An 18,168-nucleotide genomic window follows, 5' to 3' on the forward strand; every position below is an offset into this window, starting at 1 on the left:
TGATTTGAAATAAGTACCGGTAGGCGTTTTGGGGAGTCCATGACATCTATGGCTGACTTTCCGAGTACCTTTCCTCCTTTACCACGCTCCGACAACGTACACGTGGCAGTATGTGGAACGATTTCCACCTGCCACAAAACCAGGTGTCCTAATGTGACGTCATCACTGCCGACCAATCATAGCGATCGTCACATACTGCTTGGGTTGACACCTGGGACATTTCAATCCAACTAAGAAACATGTAAACAAAATAATAATACAAAATAAAAATTCCAGGCATACTGCTTGGGTTGACACCTGGGACATTTCAATACAACTAAGAAAAATGTAAACAAAATAATAATAAAAAATAAAAAATCCAAGCAATGCTGGCAGACGACCATGTTTATTAGCCTTTCAGTCAGGTTTTTAAGGATTAGTTATTCCTACGCATGAGTGGCTAAATTAAAAAGTACTCTGTGAGTGCATACAAGCCTTGGGGATGAGGCTCCTTTTCTTTCCCCCAGGAGTAATTAAAAATCACGAACTGCGTGAATAAACAAGTGGTACATGTTCAAAAGAACGAAAACCACTATAATCCAACTAACCAACCAAGCAAACGTTTTGCATCTTAGGGGGATATTTTCCTTCACTTCCGCGCTTTAACTATACAACTAACAGTGTTAGCCATTAGAACCCATTTCACGGAATAAAGACAAGGAAAATGGTGGGAGCAACAGAGTTACTGAATGATTTGATAGGTATTTATTACTGGTTAGTAGATGTTACGTTTGTCATGAAAAAGATAGAGAAAGAATTGAAGTTAGAAAAGTGTCTTGGCTGTGTTAATAGTCTGAAGGAAGCAAAAGAGAAAGTAACATGAATGATAGAAGAAGAGGAAAAGAGATTGAGAGGATTTATTGACCCGCCTTGTGTAAGAGTGGGAAGTTTAAAGGAAGCACTTGAAAATGTCATCTAAGTCAGGTGCTTCTTAGAAAAGATATTGAATTGGACGGAGTGGCGATACGTAAAATGGGGGTTCGACCAGCTGACAAAAACGGAAGAAGTAATGAGGAAAGTGATGACGGAAGAGGTAAAGAACATTAAAGAAAAGTGGACTAAGGAAAGAAAAGAAGAAAATAGAAAGAAAAGAGAAAGCTTTGAGAAACTCAACAATAACTGGATAAGAGTACAGGATAAATTCCGAGCGATAGGTCATCCTGACTGGATGCCTAAGTCAGAAATAACGAAGAAGAAGACAGGAATACTGGATACTACTACTACTACTACTCCTACTACTACTACTACTACTACTACTACTAATAATAATAATAATAATAATAATTATAATAATAATGATAATAATAATAATAATAATAATAATAATAATAATAATAATAATAATAATGTGGACTTGGCTTAGCACCTAATCTTTCGAAGTTTAAAGCGATTTACAATATTAGAAACACATAAAACACATTACGAAAACAAACAGCATGAAATTACAAAACAAAATCATGCTGACAATAGCAAGGGAAGTATATATTATTGTCTTTAGGTCTATTCCTGTACTCAAAATAGATGAGTTTTTTAGCACTCTTGAATGAGATCACAACGGCCTTTTGTCTAAGGTCAATGAGCAATTAATTCCACATTGTTAGGCCCTGATAGGCAAAAGAACATTGATCGTATGACTTCGTTTTAACAGTGGAGACAATGCGATTACGGGTTTCGGAAGAGGATCGTATATTTTAGGTCGAGTGTACACATGGGTGAGGTCTGTTAGGTATATTGAACTGGAGCCAGTCAACGAAATGTAGCATAGTGAACATATATTGTGTTTGATTCTTAATCGAACGGATAGCCAGCCGAAGTTTTAGAGCAGGGGGAAGTGAACTCCGTTCTTTATAATGTGATAATTATCCGTGCAGCTTTGTTTTGAACTTTTCGAAGTTTCTGAAGTAGATACTGAGACAAACAAGATAGAGTTGACCAACAATAGTCCAATCCCTAAAGTACTAAGGAACACAAAAGAGTTATAATGGCATCAGCCAAAAGAAAATTGCGAATGGTGCTGATACGTATCAGCTCCAGATTGCAGGTTTATGGCATTTTGGTGTAATGAGAGAATACTGTCGAGACTGACACCTATATTTCGTAATGGCTGTATGAATTTAATGTTGGCATTGCTAAGACTTATTGTTTGAGATTAAGGATGTGAGAAGGTCTTTGTTTTGGTGCCCAAGATGGCTACAGTTTCAACATCATTCATCTACAGCTCGTTACATGTCACCCATGACATCACATGGGAAATACACCTCTCCACGCCTTGGATGGTAGCCGCAACTTCGGCTAGGAAGCGGCTTCATTTGTATATTTAGTGACATCATCGTACTTTTGGTAAGACCCTGGATGTCGGTCAATGACATCCGAGAACGGCTGAGTGTACATATTTAAGAGACAGGGGCTATAAACAGAACTAAGTGGAACACCACAGCATAGATGAACTGGCCTTGGTTGTTTTCAATTTACGAATACAATTTGTGTATTGTTGACTAAATAAGACTTGAACCATTCTAAGGCTGTATCGTGAATACCCCATACATGATTGAGAGGATGACTTACTATATCATTGTCTATCAATGCCGCAGACAGGTCAAATAAGGTGAGGACTGTACTTTTCCCACTATCCATAGCGGAGAAAAGATAATTAACTACCCTCAGAAAGGTAGTTTCAGTATTATTTGGAGTGTTATATGCGAACTATACATCGCTACTAATATTATAGGAGCTCAGTTGAGATAGAATTTGGATAAAAAACATTTTCTAAGATTTTGTTTTACAGGAATTTGAGATTAGAAACAAGGAGGTAGTTCTTTAAATGTTCATAGTCTGGTCAAGCATCCGATTCTTTAACAGATGCTTTACAATGTCAGTTTTGAAAAAGAAAGCGAAGCAGCAGAGATTGTCAACCGATCTCATCTTATAAGCGTTATTTTGGTAAACTAATGTTTATACAAAAAACGAGAAAAAATTCGCTGATAACGTGAAAGCGAGGCTTCTAACTTTCAGAGAGTCTCCCTGGCGTCAGCTTCCTGTTACTTTTTTCTCGCGTCGTCGTTTTCGAAAAACATATCGTAAGTTTTACTACGATGGCGCCTCATCGTGGTCCCACACTCTCTGTTGCTCTCAATTAAAATTATTGTTATAACAAATAATGGCGCCAGCGTTGGTGTCTTACACAGCTAGATTAGTGCGAGAGCGACTAGAAGCAATTAAAAAAATTCTCCCTGTGAGAGATTCTTTCAGGAAAAAACTACAAGAACGGCGAGAATCTCAAGTTGAATACGCAGAAGACACAGAACAGTTATTTAAACCTGTCAGAGAAGTTATTGAAAAGTTCGTAACGCCCATTAAGGAGGATCTTATTCCAGTATCAAAACAAACTGCAAAAATAGCAAAAGAAACTAAAAAACAAAAATATTTTTTAAAAAAACTTCCAATTGATATAGCTGTCGCACAGCCTTTACCTGTCGATGAAGAAATACTTGAAGGTATTGATAAAGGTCGTACTGAAATTGCCGAGGTGAAACAAGATATTGCACCTAAATCTAAGCTAAGAAGAGAAAATATTGAATTAAATGAAAAGGTTAGTAAGGGTGCTATTGAAGAAATAAAAAAATAAATAAACGAAAGTGATCTCTATCGAGCTACGGTTAATAGTTTTGCTCAGAAATCTAATATTTTAAAACCTGAGTATGTTTCCATAAATAACACTACCTATGCTAAGTGGATATATCGTTTGTATCATAACAAACCTGAGGCTAGAATTAGTGATAAAAAATATAAAATATTTAGAGCAGAAATAGATAGAATATTGCTGAAGAAATTTTACAGCCTCATCAAGCACCACCGCCCTATTCACCACCTCTATTACCTTCTAAGCAAGATCCTTCCCATTAACTTCTTCCTCCACCACCACCTCCACCACCGTAACAACTAACCTCTCCTGTTGAAATGTTTAATGGTCGTACTCGACAGCGATTTGCTAATAAAGATCCAAAAATGACCAGCATTGCTGCTCTTTGGTATATATACAGATACAATTACTTAAAACCCGAATTTAACAAACCGGAGATAAAAAATCCAAAAGACTGGGTTCCTTTAGTATCTTCTGCTGCTAAAAAATTACCAAGTTGACATAACTCATCCAGAATATGACCTGTTTTTTACATTATGTGAACAATCCTCGACGAAAGCGGAGAGAATAAATACAACAAGAAAACCTTTCTCAACAGCAACAGATTTCGTCACAAAACAATTACAACTTCCTCCACCGCTGCAGCAGATAGACCAAGAGCGACAACAAAAAACAGGGCATGAGGATTTTAGTGCTAACCTGCTAAGGGAGGATGAACCTCCAAAAACGGGAAATGGTCTTGTTACTTGTCCCAACAATATTCTCGATGACGTACAACGACTAGAAGTTCTCATAGGAGGAAAACGAGCGGGTAATAATTCTCGGTAAATAATTAATGAAGCAGCTGGCATTTATCAACGATTATTCACAAGTGGTATCATGGATATCGACGAACTCGTTGACGACCTTGACTAAGTGACTAGTTGTCACCATGATTAGATAAATAGCAAGTAAAATAGGATGATAGTATATAATAGTCAACGTGGACCTGCAATTTTAGAGTAATAAACTCACGATAACCAACCAACAGAGCGGTTTACGGAGATGATTTTGGTGATGTTTTTCAGGGACTATTTAAAAGGTTAGGTCCAAAAGTAGTACCTTTTGCAAAACAATTAGTGATGAAAGCTGTTGACGTTGTTCGTGAAAAAGCTCCTGGTGTAATCGGTAACGTTGCTGATGAGTCATTCTCGACAATCAAAGAAACACTATCACGATTAATACGACGAAAACCACAACCAGTAAAATTACCAAACACTGAAGTCATGCCTGCAAATTTCAGCAAAATAATAAATCAAGCCGCAAAATAAAAAAGAACTATGGACCGTGATGGATCAGCGGGACAATGCAGCAGAAAAGAATATTGTTTCAAATTTTATATCTGGTAGCAGAGTTTCCCGAAGCCGGTAATCCTCGTGTTAGACAAAATAATTATAATAAAACTGTTTAAACGTATATCCGACACAGCATTTGATTTGGAAGCACCAGTCTTTAAAGATGAGTCTGTACGTGATTATCAATTTTATTCTTATGAAGCAAGACTACCAAATCAGCGTGGAAGAATTGAATTCCAAGTCCATGATACAAGCAAATTTTTTTTACTCGCTGATGTTTTTTTTTATTGAGGTAGAAGGAGAAATTATAAAAACCGATGATACTGAGTATGCAAATGAAGTACGAGTTGGCTTAATCAAAAACGGCATAGCGCCACTTATATGATTGATGGGAAAAGCATCGAGGAAATTAAGAAAGACGTCGACGTCGCTACAACAATAATAGGATTGACAAGAGACTCTGATGACTTAAAAAAATCAGCCGGCCCCACAATGATATTGTGAAAGACAATACTGATGCCCCCTACGACGATCATTATAATATAAGACGGCCAAGAAACTTTGCCAAGAACACTGTCGCTGATGTCGATCCGGTGGTTCATGATTCTAATCCTGAATTTAACCTAGGATTTGCAACACGCTGATCAGTGTTTGGGGGTCGTATAAATATTTCATGCGCAATTCATCTGTCAAATATCTTTGGATTTTGTAGAAATGTTAGAAAAGTTATATTTAGAGCTAAACACACAGTTGCTCTTGTGAGACAGGCTACCGACGATGACGATATCTTGAGACTTATGGGTCATGGTGGTAAAGTAATACTAAAAAACTTTCGTTGTGGATGCCGGTAATGACTCCAACGAGGGCAGAAGAACAGCGACTATTATCTTTTGTGGATACAGGTGGTACAACACTATTGTCATGGTCGACAACAACCGCGGATAGCATGCAAACTAACGTTAACGGAGTATTTACCTGGCACATAGCATCACAGCAAGTTTTTCTGCACCGCGACCTATCTGTATTGCTTTTTTAGGAGACTGCGCGATTAAACTCTTAATCTAGTACCATATGATATTTGACAGAATGGGTGTTACCCAGGTTACTTTACGGATAAATGGACGACAAGAACCGACAGAAAACATACTACAGCATTTTGAACAAAATCGTATAGCGCGTGTATAACATGGGTTAATGACATTTATGGGGCGCGATCAAAACGTCAATAACGGTTTACAGATCTCACAGATGGATTTTAAAAATCGATATCCGATCTATTACTTTTTACTGGAACATCTTGACTTATCCAGACAATCTGTCGTTGATATACACTTCATAGCAAGCGTGAATACAGACGCTGGTGATGCTAATTACAGAGGAATCGCGGTTATACTCAGAGACAAGGCAGTATTATTTGAGGGTGCTGGTGGAAAAATGCGAATTGTTGATTCACCATTAAAAGATATGTAACTAGCGGTGATTCAAAATGTCGGGTATAATCATAAAATGTCAAGATAACATCATGTTAGTGTCAGTCTGACTCCTGGTCAGATTAAGAAACTTCAAATTGCATCAGTTAAAAAAAAACAGAAACTTCAGTAATGCTTAGAAAGTGTCAGATTACAGGCGGTCAAAATAAACTATCGCTGACAGGCGGCCAACTTAAACATCCTAATAAAGCTAAACAATTCAAGACTCGAACACGACTTGAACTTTCCGCCGGTGCCATTAAAAAATAAGGTTACACTTTGAACACACATATCAATAAATAACTTGTTTAAACTTACAAAGATGCCAAACAATCACATAGAATGACACTTTAAACTCAATTATGGTCAAAGGTCATCATCATCATCATCATCATCAGTCTCATGACCTAGTGTGGTCGTTGAGGCACTGTGCTGCTGATCATCTGACCAGTTCCCTCCATTTGTCTCGATCATGTGTCAATACCTATGTCTCCGCAAAGCTTCTCCTGGTCCATTCTGTGATGTTGTCAGTCCACTTTTTTCTCTGTCTACCTCTCCTTCTGCCAACCTGCACGCTGCCCTGCAGGACTGTTGTGGATAGACTGTTGGCTCTAGTGACATGGCCATACCATTTCAGCTTTCTGTTTTTGACGGTGGTGAGCAGGTCCTCATATTGGCCCACTTCGCGCCTGATGGTGTTACGCACTTCTTCATTTGTGACGTGGTCCATGTAAGAGATGCCAATGATGGTTCTGTATCATCTCATTTCAAGTGACTGGATTCTACGTTGTAATTCTGCTGTCAGGGTCCATGCCTCACATGATTACAAACAGACTGAGATGACTAGAGCTCGCAATAGTCTGATTTTAGTTTTCAGACAGATATTCTTGTCTCTCCAGATGGGTCTTAGCTTTGACATAGCTGCCATTGTTTGTGCTACTCTTGACAAAATTTCTGCTCTTGATTCCTCTTCAGTGATTATGGAACCAAGATATTTGAACTGGCTCACTGTTTCCAATTCATGTCCTCTAACTTTAATCTTGGCTGAAATTTGTTTGCCACTATTTGTCATCAGTTTTGTCTTCTCAGCGATTATCTCCTTTGTCAAATCTGGAAGAATTTTCATCCAGGTTCCTCACTAAGGTGGCTAGCTCGTCTTCACGGCCTGCCAGTCCATCAATGTCGTATGCAAAGCGGAGGTTGGTGATGTTTCGCCTTCCAATGCTGACTGTCCCACAGTGGTTTTCCAGGGCTTCGCTCATGATGCGCTCTAAGTAGATGTTGAAAAGCGTGGGTGACAGGAGACAGCCTTGATGCACTCCCACTGTTGTCTGGAACCAGTCTCCCACAGCACCTTGAGCAATTACTGCACTGGTAGCCTTGGCGTACAGCTGCTTGTGGTATTGGTTAACTTTTGACCCCTGTTATACTTCTTCATTGTGACCCACAATGCTTCATGCCACACTCTATCAAAGGCTTTTTTGAAATATACGAACATATGATAGATGTCTTGTTGGTGTTGCGAGTACTTTTCGCACAGAACCCTGAGATTGAATATTTGTTCTGTTGTGCTTCTTCCACTCCGGAACCCGACCTGTTCTTCATCAATTATTTCTTCTGCTTGTGATTTCAGTCTGTTCAAGATGATCTTCAGCATTACCTTACTAGAATGGCTGATCAAACTGATGATTCTGTAATTTTGGCATAGCTGGAGATTGCATTATACTGGTCAAAGGTCAGCCACACAAAATAAAATCAATGTACATAATACATCAAACAAGACTAGTATTACACAAAACATATCCAGACAATACAGCCGTACACTGACTCTGGGTTGATAAGCCTTTCGATGAAAAATTACCGTATTATCTGCAGCTGTGAGTGATTTCAGCAGGAAAGGAAGATTTTAGACCAGTTTACTGCATATCATGATTCAAAAATATAACGTTAATTGTTAAAGCAATGTGTCCCCAGTTTCAAGACACTTTGAACGCTGCTGTCACGGAATAGTATAAATATATCGTTTTATTAAATACATGTACATGGGTTTCGTTTTTAATGTAGAGCGTTACCCAAGGGTGATTTATGTATATCGCATATTATTTCGAAATAGTGAGTTCGGTTGATCCTATGCTGCACGATCCAAGTGCCAAAGATGGGAAAGCCAATATTCCTCGAGCGAACAGACGAATTAGGGCTAAATAGTCGGCATATAAATTACCTCATGGCAGAGATAAAATATCACATTACGTGAAGTTTTGTCAATGAGCAGTCTACTCTAACGGTTAGCGATCTCCTGTTGTAGAGGTACGTGAATAAATATTACTTTCATTTTTGTATTATAGGATTTAATTATTCTACTACCACGTTTATCTTGTTTCATATACTGCAATGTTATAGTCTCTTTCCTAATTTACTTGCATGTGATTTGACATAAAGATTTATATTCATAATATCGTTGCATTTATTAAGAAACGTTCAGTACTGATAGAGTCTTATCGGACACAGGTTCACTTCTGAACCTGCTTTATGCTTTGTATACTTGACCCGATAATATTATTTGTATAAAAAAATTAAGTCACGTTTACAGTCCATAACGTCATTATGTTTTGTTACACACTCCCGTGACATTTATAGTCCATGGATTTTGATATATTTTCTGCTGATTTGATTGATTGACCAGTGATTCCTTAATGGTTGATTGACTGGAAGCCAAGTGTTGTAATGAAAGAGTGACTGAGTGATACGCTGTATTTCCATATTTGCACCGGATTGTATGTGTCCTTTAGCCCTGCGCGAATTTGGGTACTGTTATACCCAGTGTGCTGTTGACGGAGAGGATGCTGGCCGGAAAAAGGTTTCTGAACAAACGAATTTGCAGAGAACAAAATATTGAACAAACCTTTACTCAGACTAATAAGGGCGGACCATTGTTGATGGCTCCTCAACCTCCCGATATAGCGTTGGGGCTGAGAAGATATTTCATATTTACCATTTGAGTAATTATAGGTTACTGCATTAGTATGGGAAAATAGGAACGAGTTTTCGGAATGAATACTGCACGAACTTATGAGTGCAGTATATTCTTCCGACAAAACGAGTTCATATTTTCCCATACAAATGCAGTAACATTTTTATTATATGCTCATTTTTTTATTCAACCTAAGGTTTAATTATATAAACAAAATACACTACAAGAAGCAACGTAAATTAATGAATGCCGCATTCCAAACTAGATACACAAGCGCAAATTTGACATTACAAAATGACATCATTATTAATGCGCACATAGCTCTGCCCAGATAAATTTGAACTTAGTCGCGCGGTCGACATAACTTTCGAAAGAAAATGGAGTGTCTAGTTAAAATTGAAATTTGCAGTCATATTGTGAATGACTGGGCATTGCAACGATTTTTCCATTTGATCTGGAGTGAATATATTTTGGTATTTTGTTTCGATTCGACGAAAGTTTGTGATTTTGGACTGGATTCATCTGTGCAAATTATACATTAAATACATCGGACTGAAGTGGCGCGGGAGAAGCGTGTTTACGTCTGCAAATGTGTTTCTGTTTCTGTCACTGAATGTTTGCAATCATAACATGGAAAAATATGAAGTCTTTCAGTTGCAATTTTCAAAAAGACGCTATGGAGTTTAATGTGTATTTCATTTTAAGTGCGGTAAGGAGGATGCAATGGCACTTATAATCGAAATTACAGCACACTTTCGAAATGTGTAATCCAGATTGAAAACCTATGAATGGCTCATGTAAATCGGATTTGCAGAATTAAGAAAGAACATTTTGAGGAAATTCAGGATGTAAAACTGTAAGTATACTTTATTTTGCCATTCTTATCACCAGCTACAGAAAACAGTATATACCTTGTTATTTGTAAGGACATAATCCGTCATTTAGACAAGGTAGCTAGCCTAAATCCGTAACATTGTATCAACGCAAAATGTCAAGACAGCTGGGTTTTTTTGCAGTCCACGAAACATGTTTTAGTTCATTCAGAAACAAATAAACAACCACAACGTAAAGAGCCTCTTACGCGAGTGTACGTGATTTGTTTACAAATCAAAAGTACTGGCGTCTGCGTCCATTGTTTATTTACAAAAGAAAGTAGCTCCTTTATTCACGTGAATGCTATATGTGTATTGTCGAGCGCGTTCAGTATCGGGGAATATTGAACGATTCTGTCAATGTAAAGTTAACGGGGAAAAATAAGCATATAATAAAGCATATTATATTTCATATATTTCACTATTTGAGTAAAAGGGAACATTTTACTATTTGAGTAAAACATATATTTCATTGAACCATATCATTATTGGTATTTGTGTGAAAATTGTCGACATCTACATGGTGATGATATTACACGTTTCTGAATTATGTACATCTCATCGTTGTTATGTTGGGCATTTTGGGCATGGACTACATGAATCATTTGATTTGATTTGTATGAAATCAATTTGAATCGTAAATCTCTGTATTAAAGTTATTTACTTACAGTGTATTATATTATCTGGTTCGAGCATATTATCTTCATTGTCCAACATGTGGATCTTGTATGCGCCCGAATGGAACATAATCTTTTATCATTGAGTCATTCATAAATAAACATTGTATTTATGTTACCATCATTGGTGTTTTTCGTTATAATACGACCCCAACCCTTGTTACTACTGCATTACTTAGAAAAGAAAATCAAATGAAAAGGAGAACTTACACTTTCCAAGAATTCCACATTGCTTTTGAAGCCATGCAGTTGCACATCCAAGTCTTTATAATCAGATAATCACTTGCAGTCATGCATATTTAATTTGTGTTGTGTGCTTTACCCCTGTCCGTGATTGAGAGTAAGTTTTAACCTACCTCACATCATTTTTAAAAATATTTTTACTTTAATTCGAGTTCAGGGCCCAGTGGTGTTTATAAACTAGATTAGAAATTTGTGGGTTTATCCACAAAATATATTGCTTTCTTGGTCAATTGAAATTAATATGTAAATGAGACTAGGTAAACCAATATTCTTTCTAGTTTTAATATGTCTTTGGAAATCTATGAACAGCGGTTATAGTTTGTTCAGATATAATTTCAGATCGGTTAGTAATTATATTATTCATTGGAATTACACAGTTCTCATTGCCTTTCTGGACTAAACCACCAATTTGGAATTCTATTTGAATTCATTCAAAGACATTTTGGATTTTATCAGTGATACTTCAAGACATTCAAGACTAAAGGAATTCATTTGGAATATTCCATTTTTGGGATTTGTGATATAAATTTTAGGATTAGTTGGCATTTAATTCACAATAGTGTAAGTTCGTTTCAGATTTCCACTCTAACTTAAAATAATGAATTATTTATTGCGTTTTCTATACATGGTTTTGCTTCTTTTTGTTACAGAGTGTAAGAACATAGTGTCGCGATTTAGATAGATAGATAGAAGGATAGATGGATACATAAATAGATACAAAGATTTACACTAACCACGTAATTATGATTTCGCACCAGTCCATGTAATCGACACTATCCATGAACTGCTTTTCTTTTTTCAGGTCAACGTCATGTCTGAAAATAACACAGAAGTCGTTACAGAGATTGTGGAAGACGGAAAGAAGATTTACGCCGACATGATATTTGATTCAGACAAAAAGTACATGTATGCACATACGGATAGAAAGGTGAATATTATCATTTATGATGCGTTGGATTTATGTTGAAAATATATTCATAGCTGGGGGTCAATAAGTAATAAGGTTGATTTCGATACTCATCTTGTACTAGCATTTGCAATTTGGCATACATTGCCAAATGAGCTTGACTGGAGTCTAAGTTAAGGACACAGAATATTTACACCTGCGACAAGTATTACATTTCGCAGTGCAGTACACTGTAATGAACGCTTAGGACGCTACTTGATCATACTAAATGTTATAATTTGCAGTGCAGCAGAGTGTAATCTATGCAATGCAGGCTGTGTAAGAAATGATAAATTTCACATTCCCATATTTCCACATTGACGTAAATGACATTAGTATTAATTTTGATACCAGGATGTACTTCATGGGTTTTTAATCCATTGTTTTCAGCATATCCAGTTAAAAGGTAAATTATGACCTTCATTCCTGATGATTGTTCTTTACAAAGTTTACTGTAGCAAGAAAATTCTATGTCAGTATTGGTGTGGGTTCATTAATTTATATTCCAGTCCTTTATAAAGACTGTATAAATACATGTTTCCATTACTTGCACTGTAAAACGTGTTGCTACCTCCATTCAGAATGAAACATGAATAAACATTTGTTACATATACTTACTCCTGTGCTTCCAAATAGTTCTAACGACACAATATTAAGGAAACTGAAGAAAAAATGGAATTAATAAAAGTTATATTTGACACATTTACAAATATCAATGTGCGGAAGTCATTGACAGCATGAAAACATGAATCAGGTACAAATGTTTTTTTTTTTTTTTTTTTTTTTTTTTTTGCAGCAATTCAGGATAATATTTTGATATAATTTTGTTTGTTTATTGCATGATATCTATATCGAACATTCATTCGACAGTTATGGATGAAGCTGGATGGAGACCAAAAGCAGGAATTACATCTAAATAATTCTGAGGTCAAAGAAGCACAGTAATTCATTTATTTGTAAGGTAATATCGTTCAATAAAGATGCTGCTCAGTCTGATGAAGCAATATCGTACAATAAAGATGCTGGACAGTTTGATGACTAATGTGAAAGTTGATATCGTATAATACAGATGATGGACAATGTGATGATTAATGTGAAAGGTGATATCGTATAATACAGATGCTGTACAGTCTGATGACTAATATTTAACGGAATAGTGTATAATAAAGATGCTGGACAGTTTGCTTACTGATGTGTAAGGCAATATCTTATAATACAGATGCAGGACGGATTGATGTATAATGTGTAATGCAATATCTTATAATAGGGATGCTGTAAATATAACAGTTTGATGGTTTATCGCAGTAGGTCATCTTCATAGTAGAATAACATACATAATGCTAGCTACATAACAATTTCACTGAAAAAATAAATGATTATATTAAGAATAGGGTGGAAAAATGTACAGACCGGAAATACAAATGCATTAATGATGTATAAAGTATATCACGAATTATGGTACTGAGACGATACAAACTTGTGACATGACCGTTTGTCATAAATCAAGCTGATTATACAATTGTGTTAGGATTATTACTTTTGTCAACTTCAGATATATATTTGGTATTCAAGGTGGTTATAATAGTGTGTTCAGATTAGTTGCTTGAGTATAATGCATATGCAACTGTGACAGTGAAAACCCGACATTAATTATATTTCATTTTGGAGTGTTCAGTTCATGTTACTCCATTTACCTGACATAACTACTACACATATCTCTGCAGTTCATTGGTTAGCTGCAGTAGTTTACTTAAGTGTAGCTCTTTAGATATTGCCCGAACACAATTAAAGCCACTTTTGTAACTCTGCAGAGAGTTATACCTTGATTGGTATATGCAGCTCCAAAGCTATTTGCACTGGTGCAGCTCCGTAGCCGCTTGCACCATATTCAGTGTATTTTCCTTAGTCCATTTGTATCTTACATTTTCGCTGTATGTCTACAAGTTTGCATATTATATGCTTCTAATTTGCTGATTGTCTTCCACAGAGTTGCTCCCAAAAGTTACCAGAGCTGCAAATAAGATGTACTTATCATTTATATATCTGAAGAAATATAACGTTTAGCTTTCATTTCTTTGCATTGTGCATTGTCCACAATTAAAAAAATGGTAAGTAATTGTATCATCATCGTCATCGTCAATCCTCTAACTGAAGAGGTTGTTGGGACACCATTAATGACAACCAGTTCTCTCCATCTTTCCCTGTTCTCTACTGCCCTTTGGGAATCCTCAAATTCCATGACGGTCCACCGCTTTTCTCTGTCTGCCTCGTCTTCTGCACCCTCGTATTGTGCCTTGCAAGACTGTTTGTTGCCAGTCCAGATGATCGTAAAACATGACGGTACCACTTCAATTTGCCTTTTGGTTTCTGTGGTCCAGAGGTCTTAATAGGGTCTGATGGCTGGTTGGGTCCTTTCTTGAACCTCTTTTTTGTTTCCATGGTCAATGTATGAGATACCCAAAATCGTGCGGTATCATATCATGTCGATGGGTTGAATCATTCTTGGTGGATCTGAGGTGAGCGTCCATGTTTCACAAGCATGTAGAAAATGGAAATAACAATCACGCCTATCAGCCTTCATTTGGAACCAAGATCAATCTTGGAATCGTTCCATATTTGTCTCAACCTTGTTATAGCTGCTGTTGTCTGGGAAATCCTGCAAAGTAGTTCTGATTTGGTGCCCTCATCTGTCATAGTTGATCCCAAGTGCTTGAAGCTTGTGATTTTTTCCAGTTTCTGTCCACTGACCTTTATTTCTGTACTGATGCCATTCTCGTTGTTTGGCATCAGTGTGGTTATTTCGGTGCTAATCTGTATCCCGTATGCTTTGGATGTTGTGGAGAGGCGCTCAACCAAGTCAGCATGGTAATAATTGAAGATCATAAAATTTGCGTGGAATCAGTCAGTTCATTGTCTTGCTGTGTTATCGTTAATTTTGGTCAATCAATTTTGTAAGGGTGTGGTGGCCTTATATTTACAAATGTAATGCATAATATTACTGTTAGAAACTGAAATGGGATACAGCACTAAATCCGCCTTATAAAATCGGCGTCTTTGTTGTTCACTTGAAATCACAAGTAAAATAGAGACCCTGTTATGCTGGATCATACTTCGATCTCAGATCAGACGCGAAATTGCTCAGAATGACCCCAATAATTTAACAAGTATTTCTTTGCCTACTTATTTTGTCCTTTAGTATCCACATTTCATTGGCTGTTATCAACATTATTTTAACTTTTACTTGTGAATATATTACCGATATAAATTCGCTTTTGTTATTGTTACAAAAGAATTGTGTGGCGTTTTCTCTGCCATACTCTCTATGGATTAAGCAATACAAATATGTTGTGTCAAATGTATTACATCTGAATTATATCAAACAGGTAAAAATAAAGTTTGTCTACATTTTTCTCATTTTTCTTACAGATTTTCAAAATATATGTGGACGAATGCCAACAGTACACCACGTGTAAGTCTTGTATCACTGATCCTGACTGTTGGTGGCACAGTCCTGAGCTAAGGTGAGTATCATTCAATTTTTAGCTTTTTCTAATTTTGTTATTCTTTATTGTCTTTCAACGTTTGATTTGAAATTAGTAGTTTTATTTATCTATTATATATTATCATGTAGGGCTAATTTAATTACGGTATTGCTAGATTAAGTCACATTTTGAATACAACAACCATTCAGAGAACCACACATAAACAGTCGTTTGAAGAGGTTATTCCACAATTCTATTCTAATATTAAACTGCCCAGTCTATATAGGTGATGTGATTTTCGACCTAATCAAACTAATCCTGAGCGGCGTTAACTACAGCCCCCGCAATACAAGGACACCAACATCAGACTGCTGCAGATTGAGACGTTATATGTATATATCCACATTACTGAAGATGATAGCCTCTACGATTTGGGCAAATATACCCAGAAGCACACACTCTAGTTCACAGCCAACAGGAAGATTGTAGACAAGTTTAAAGATCAATACTCCTGCCAGACAAATTATCAATTTGCTGACCTCTGCTCCAAGATGTAGAGCATTCTAAAGACTGACAGCTTGGAGACTGTCAAGGCTACAAGCATTTCGTTGATGTTAGTACAAGCCGACCTCTGTCATTGCCTCCATCAGGCGTGACCCCAATATATAGAAGAGCTTCGGTACACTATGACTTTAGTACATAGTCAAAGACAGGTGATGTTTTTTTTCTTCCCAAAAACAAATCTAGCCTATCTCCTATGGCAACTAAGAAACTGTAAAAGACGGCATCAGAAAAAGGCTTATGATCATTATCTCAACAAGCCAATTCACTTTGTCAAAGCGTGCGATCGATTAGAATACCCGATAAGAATTCTCACAACCAACGCTTCTGCAAGGAGCAACACACAGGTAGTACACGTTGAGCGACCAAACAAATTCAGTGGTATGGAAATGTCCTCGTTTCACTTGTCAAGGGCAAGATAGGTATCGTACATGGGTTCTTGAGTCACTTGGAGGCGTAGCCCACACAGTTAGCTACCCTTCCTCTCTAGAACACATAAAGATCAGTTCATATTCTTGCAATTCAGGCAATTCTCTATAGAATGTCACAAAACACGGCTGCCCATAGGGTATCGAATAAGGTCAATCAGCACGTACTCTAGTCTGCAGTGATTGTGGAATGAAAAACACCGCAGAGAGAGAGAGATAGAGAAAGATGTACTCAAAACAGGCACGCCTATGGTAGCCATATATGTGTACTGGATGAATATTGCGTTTTTGTTAGAATTTTACTGTCTGTTAATCGGCAATCACACGATTTCTTATGTATGCTTGTAGCTGTCTGTGATCTTCCATTTCTGCCAGCACAACCTCAAAATCGGCCGTACTGATTAGTTTATCCTCATTTGCTACCGAGTACAGTTTACTCATCGTAGTGAGACTGTTATGTGGTTGCATGCAACTCGAAATAGACGCATAGTCGAGAATGGAGTCGCATCTAACTTAGCTTGCTCGCTTCACCAGAGACACCTGCTACTACTGATATAGCTCCAACACCAATACCGATTGTCTCACCTACTATTGTGGATGTTGTCGTGATTCCAGTCACACAAAGACCGACAAGTTTCGCATCATCGAGCCCGCAAATAGCATCTGCTAGCAAACATACGAGCTTGTACTTTACGATCAGTGCTGTTCTCCTGGCTATTTCATCTCGTAGCTTCGACTTTTTTCATGACGGTAAGACTGAAGGTCTGTAATAATTCTGCTATTATTAATACAATCGCCTATCTTATTTGCAAGATATATATAGCTTGTTCGGTGTCATCATCACGTCAGGTGCAATATGCACGCGCAGTTCTAGCCAGTTATTCTATTTGACTGACATAATGGTCATACAGTTATCAAAAACCTCTGCCTTGGGAATACTTATGTCTCTGGTGTTTGTGCCTTCTGATGGTTTTTCACCCCTTTCATACAAAAACGCAACGATTACGTCAGCACGTTTGTCATCGTACGATCATATTTTCCAAATATCTGTCACTCGACCAAGTGCGTCCTTATTGTATAATTTATGAGACCTTTGTTTTATTTTCTCAGTTGAGTCAATGTTATTTCTAACATTCAGTGTTAGGGTTGATACATCGGTGAATGTTACTTCGCAAATGTAGAAACAATCCCTATGTGATTTTGCATTTGTTGCTTGAGTTAATTCTTTGGCGTTCGCACGTGCACGTGCAATTTTTCCAAACAGGCCTCGATTTGCTGTGATACATCAGAATGATTACAAATGGCAATTTTTACTTGACCCTTTACAAAGCAGAATTGTTATCGATGGGTTAGCATCCGCCGCCAGCTAGTTCAGAACCCCGTCAGTAAATTCAGCAAGTTCATCACTACAGTCTGAATGAATTACTAATACATACGGATAAACTCTAATCTTAACCTCAAACACCAACGACGATTAAGTGCCCCTCAGCATAAATGCTGAGTGCT

At 37.1% G+C, this 18,168-nt stretch overlaps 1 protein-coding gene across 1 annotated transcript in view; it reads left to right on the top strand.

Annotated features, from left to right (window-relative positions):
• LOC149769644 (hepatocyte growth factor receptor-like) overlaps nucleotides 1–18,168 on the top strand; it is a 167,868-nt gene that overhangs the window by 29,580 nt on the left and 120,120 nt on the right. The window contains exons 3-4 of the mRNA XM_089949788.1: nucleotides 12,048–12,173; nucleotides 15,618–15,712. Of these exons, the coding sequence (XP_089805914.1) occupies nucleotides 12,048–12,173; nucleotides 15,618–15,712 (221 nt within the window). The remainder of the gene's footprint in view (nucleotides 1–12,047; nucleotides 12,174–15,617; nucleotides 15,713–18,168) is intronic.

Source organism: Sinohyriopsis cumingii, unplaced genomic scaffold (genome assembly GCF_028554795.1).
Source record: "Sinohyriopsis cumingii isolate HCF-2022 unplaced genomic scaffold, ASM2855479v2 utg003356l, whole genome shotgun sequence".
NCBI classification, from domain to species: Eukaryota; Metazoa; Mollusca; class Bivalvia; order Unionida; family Unionidae; genus Sinohyriopsis; species Sinohyriopsis cumingii.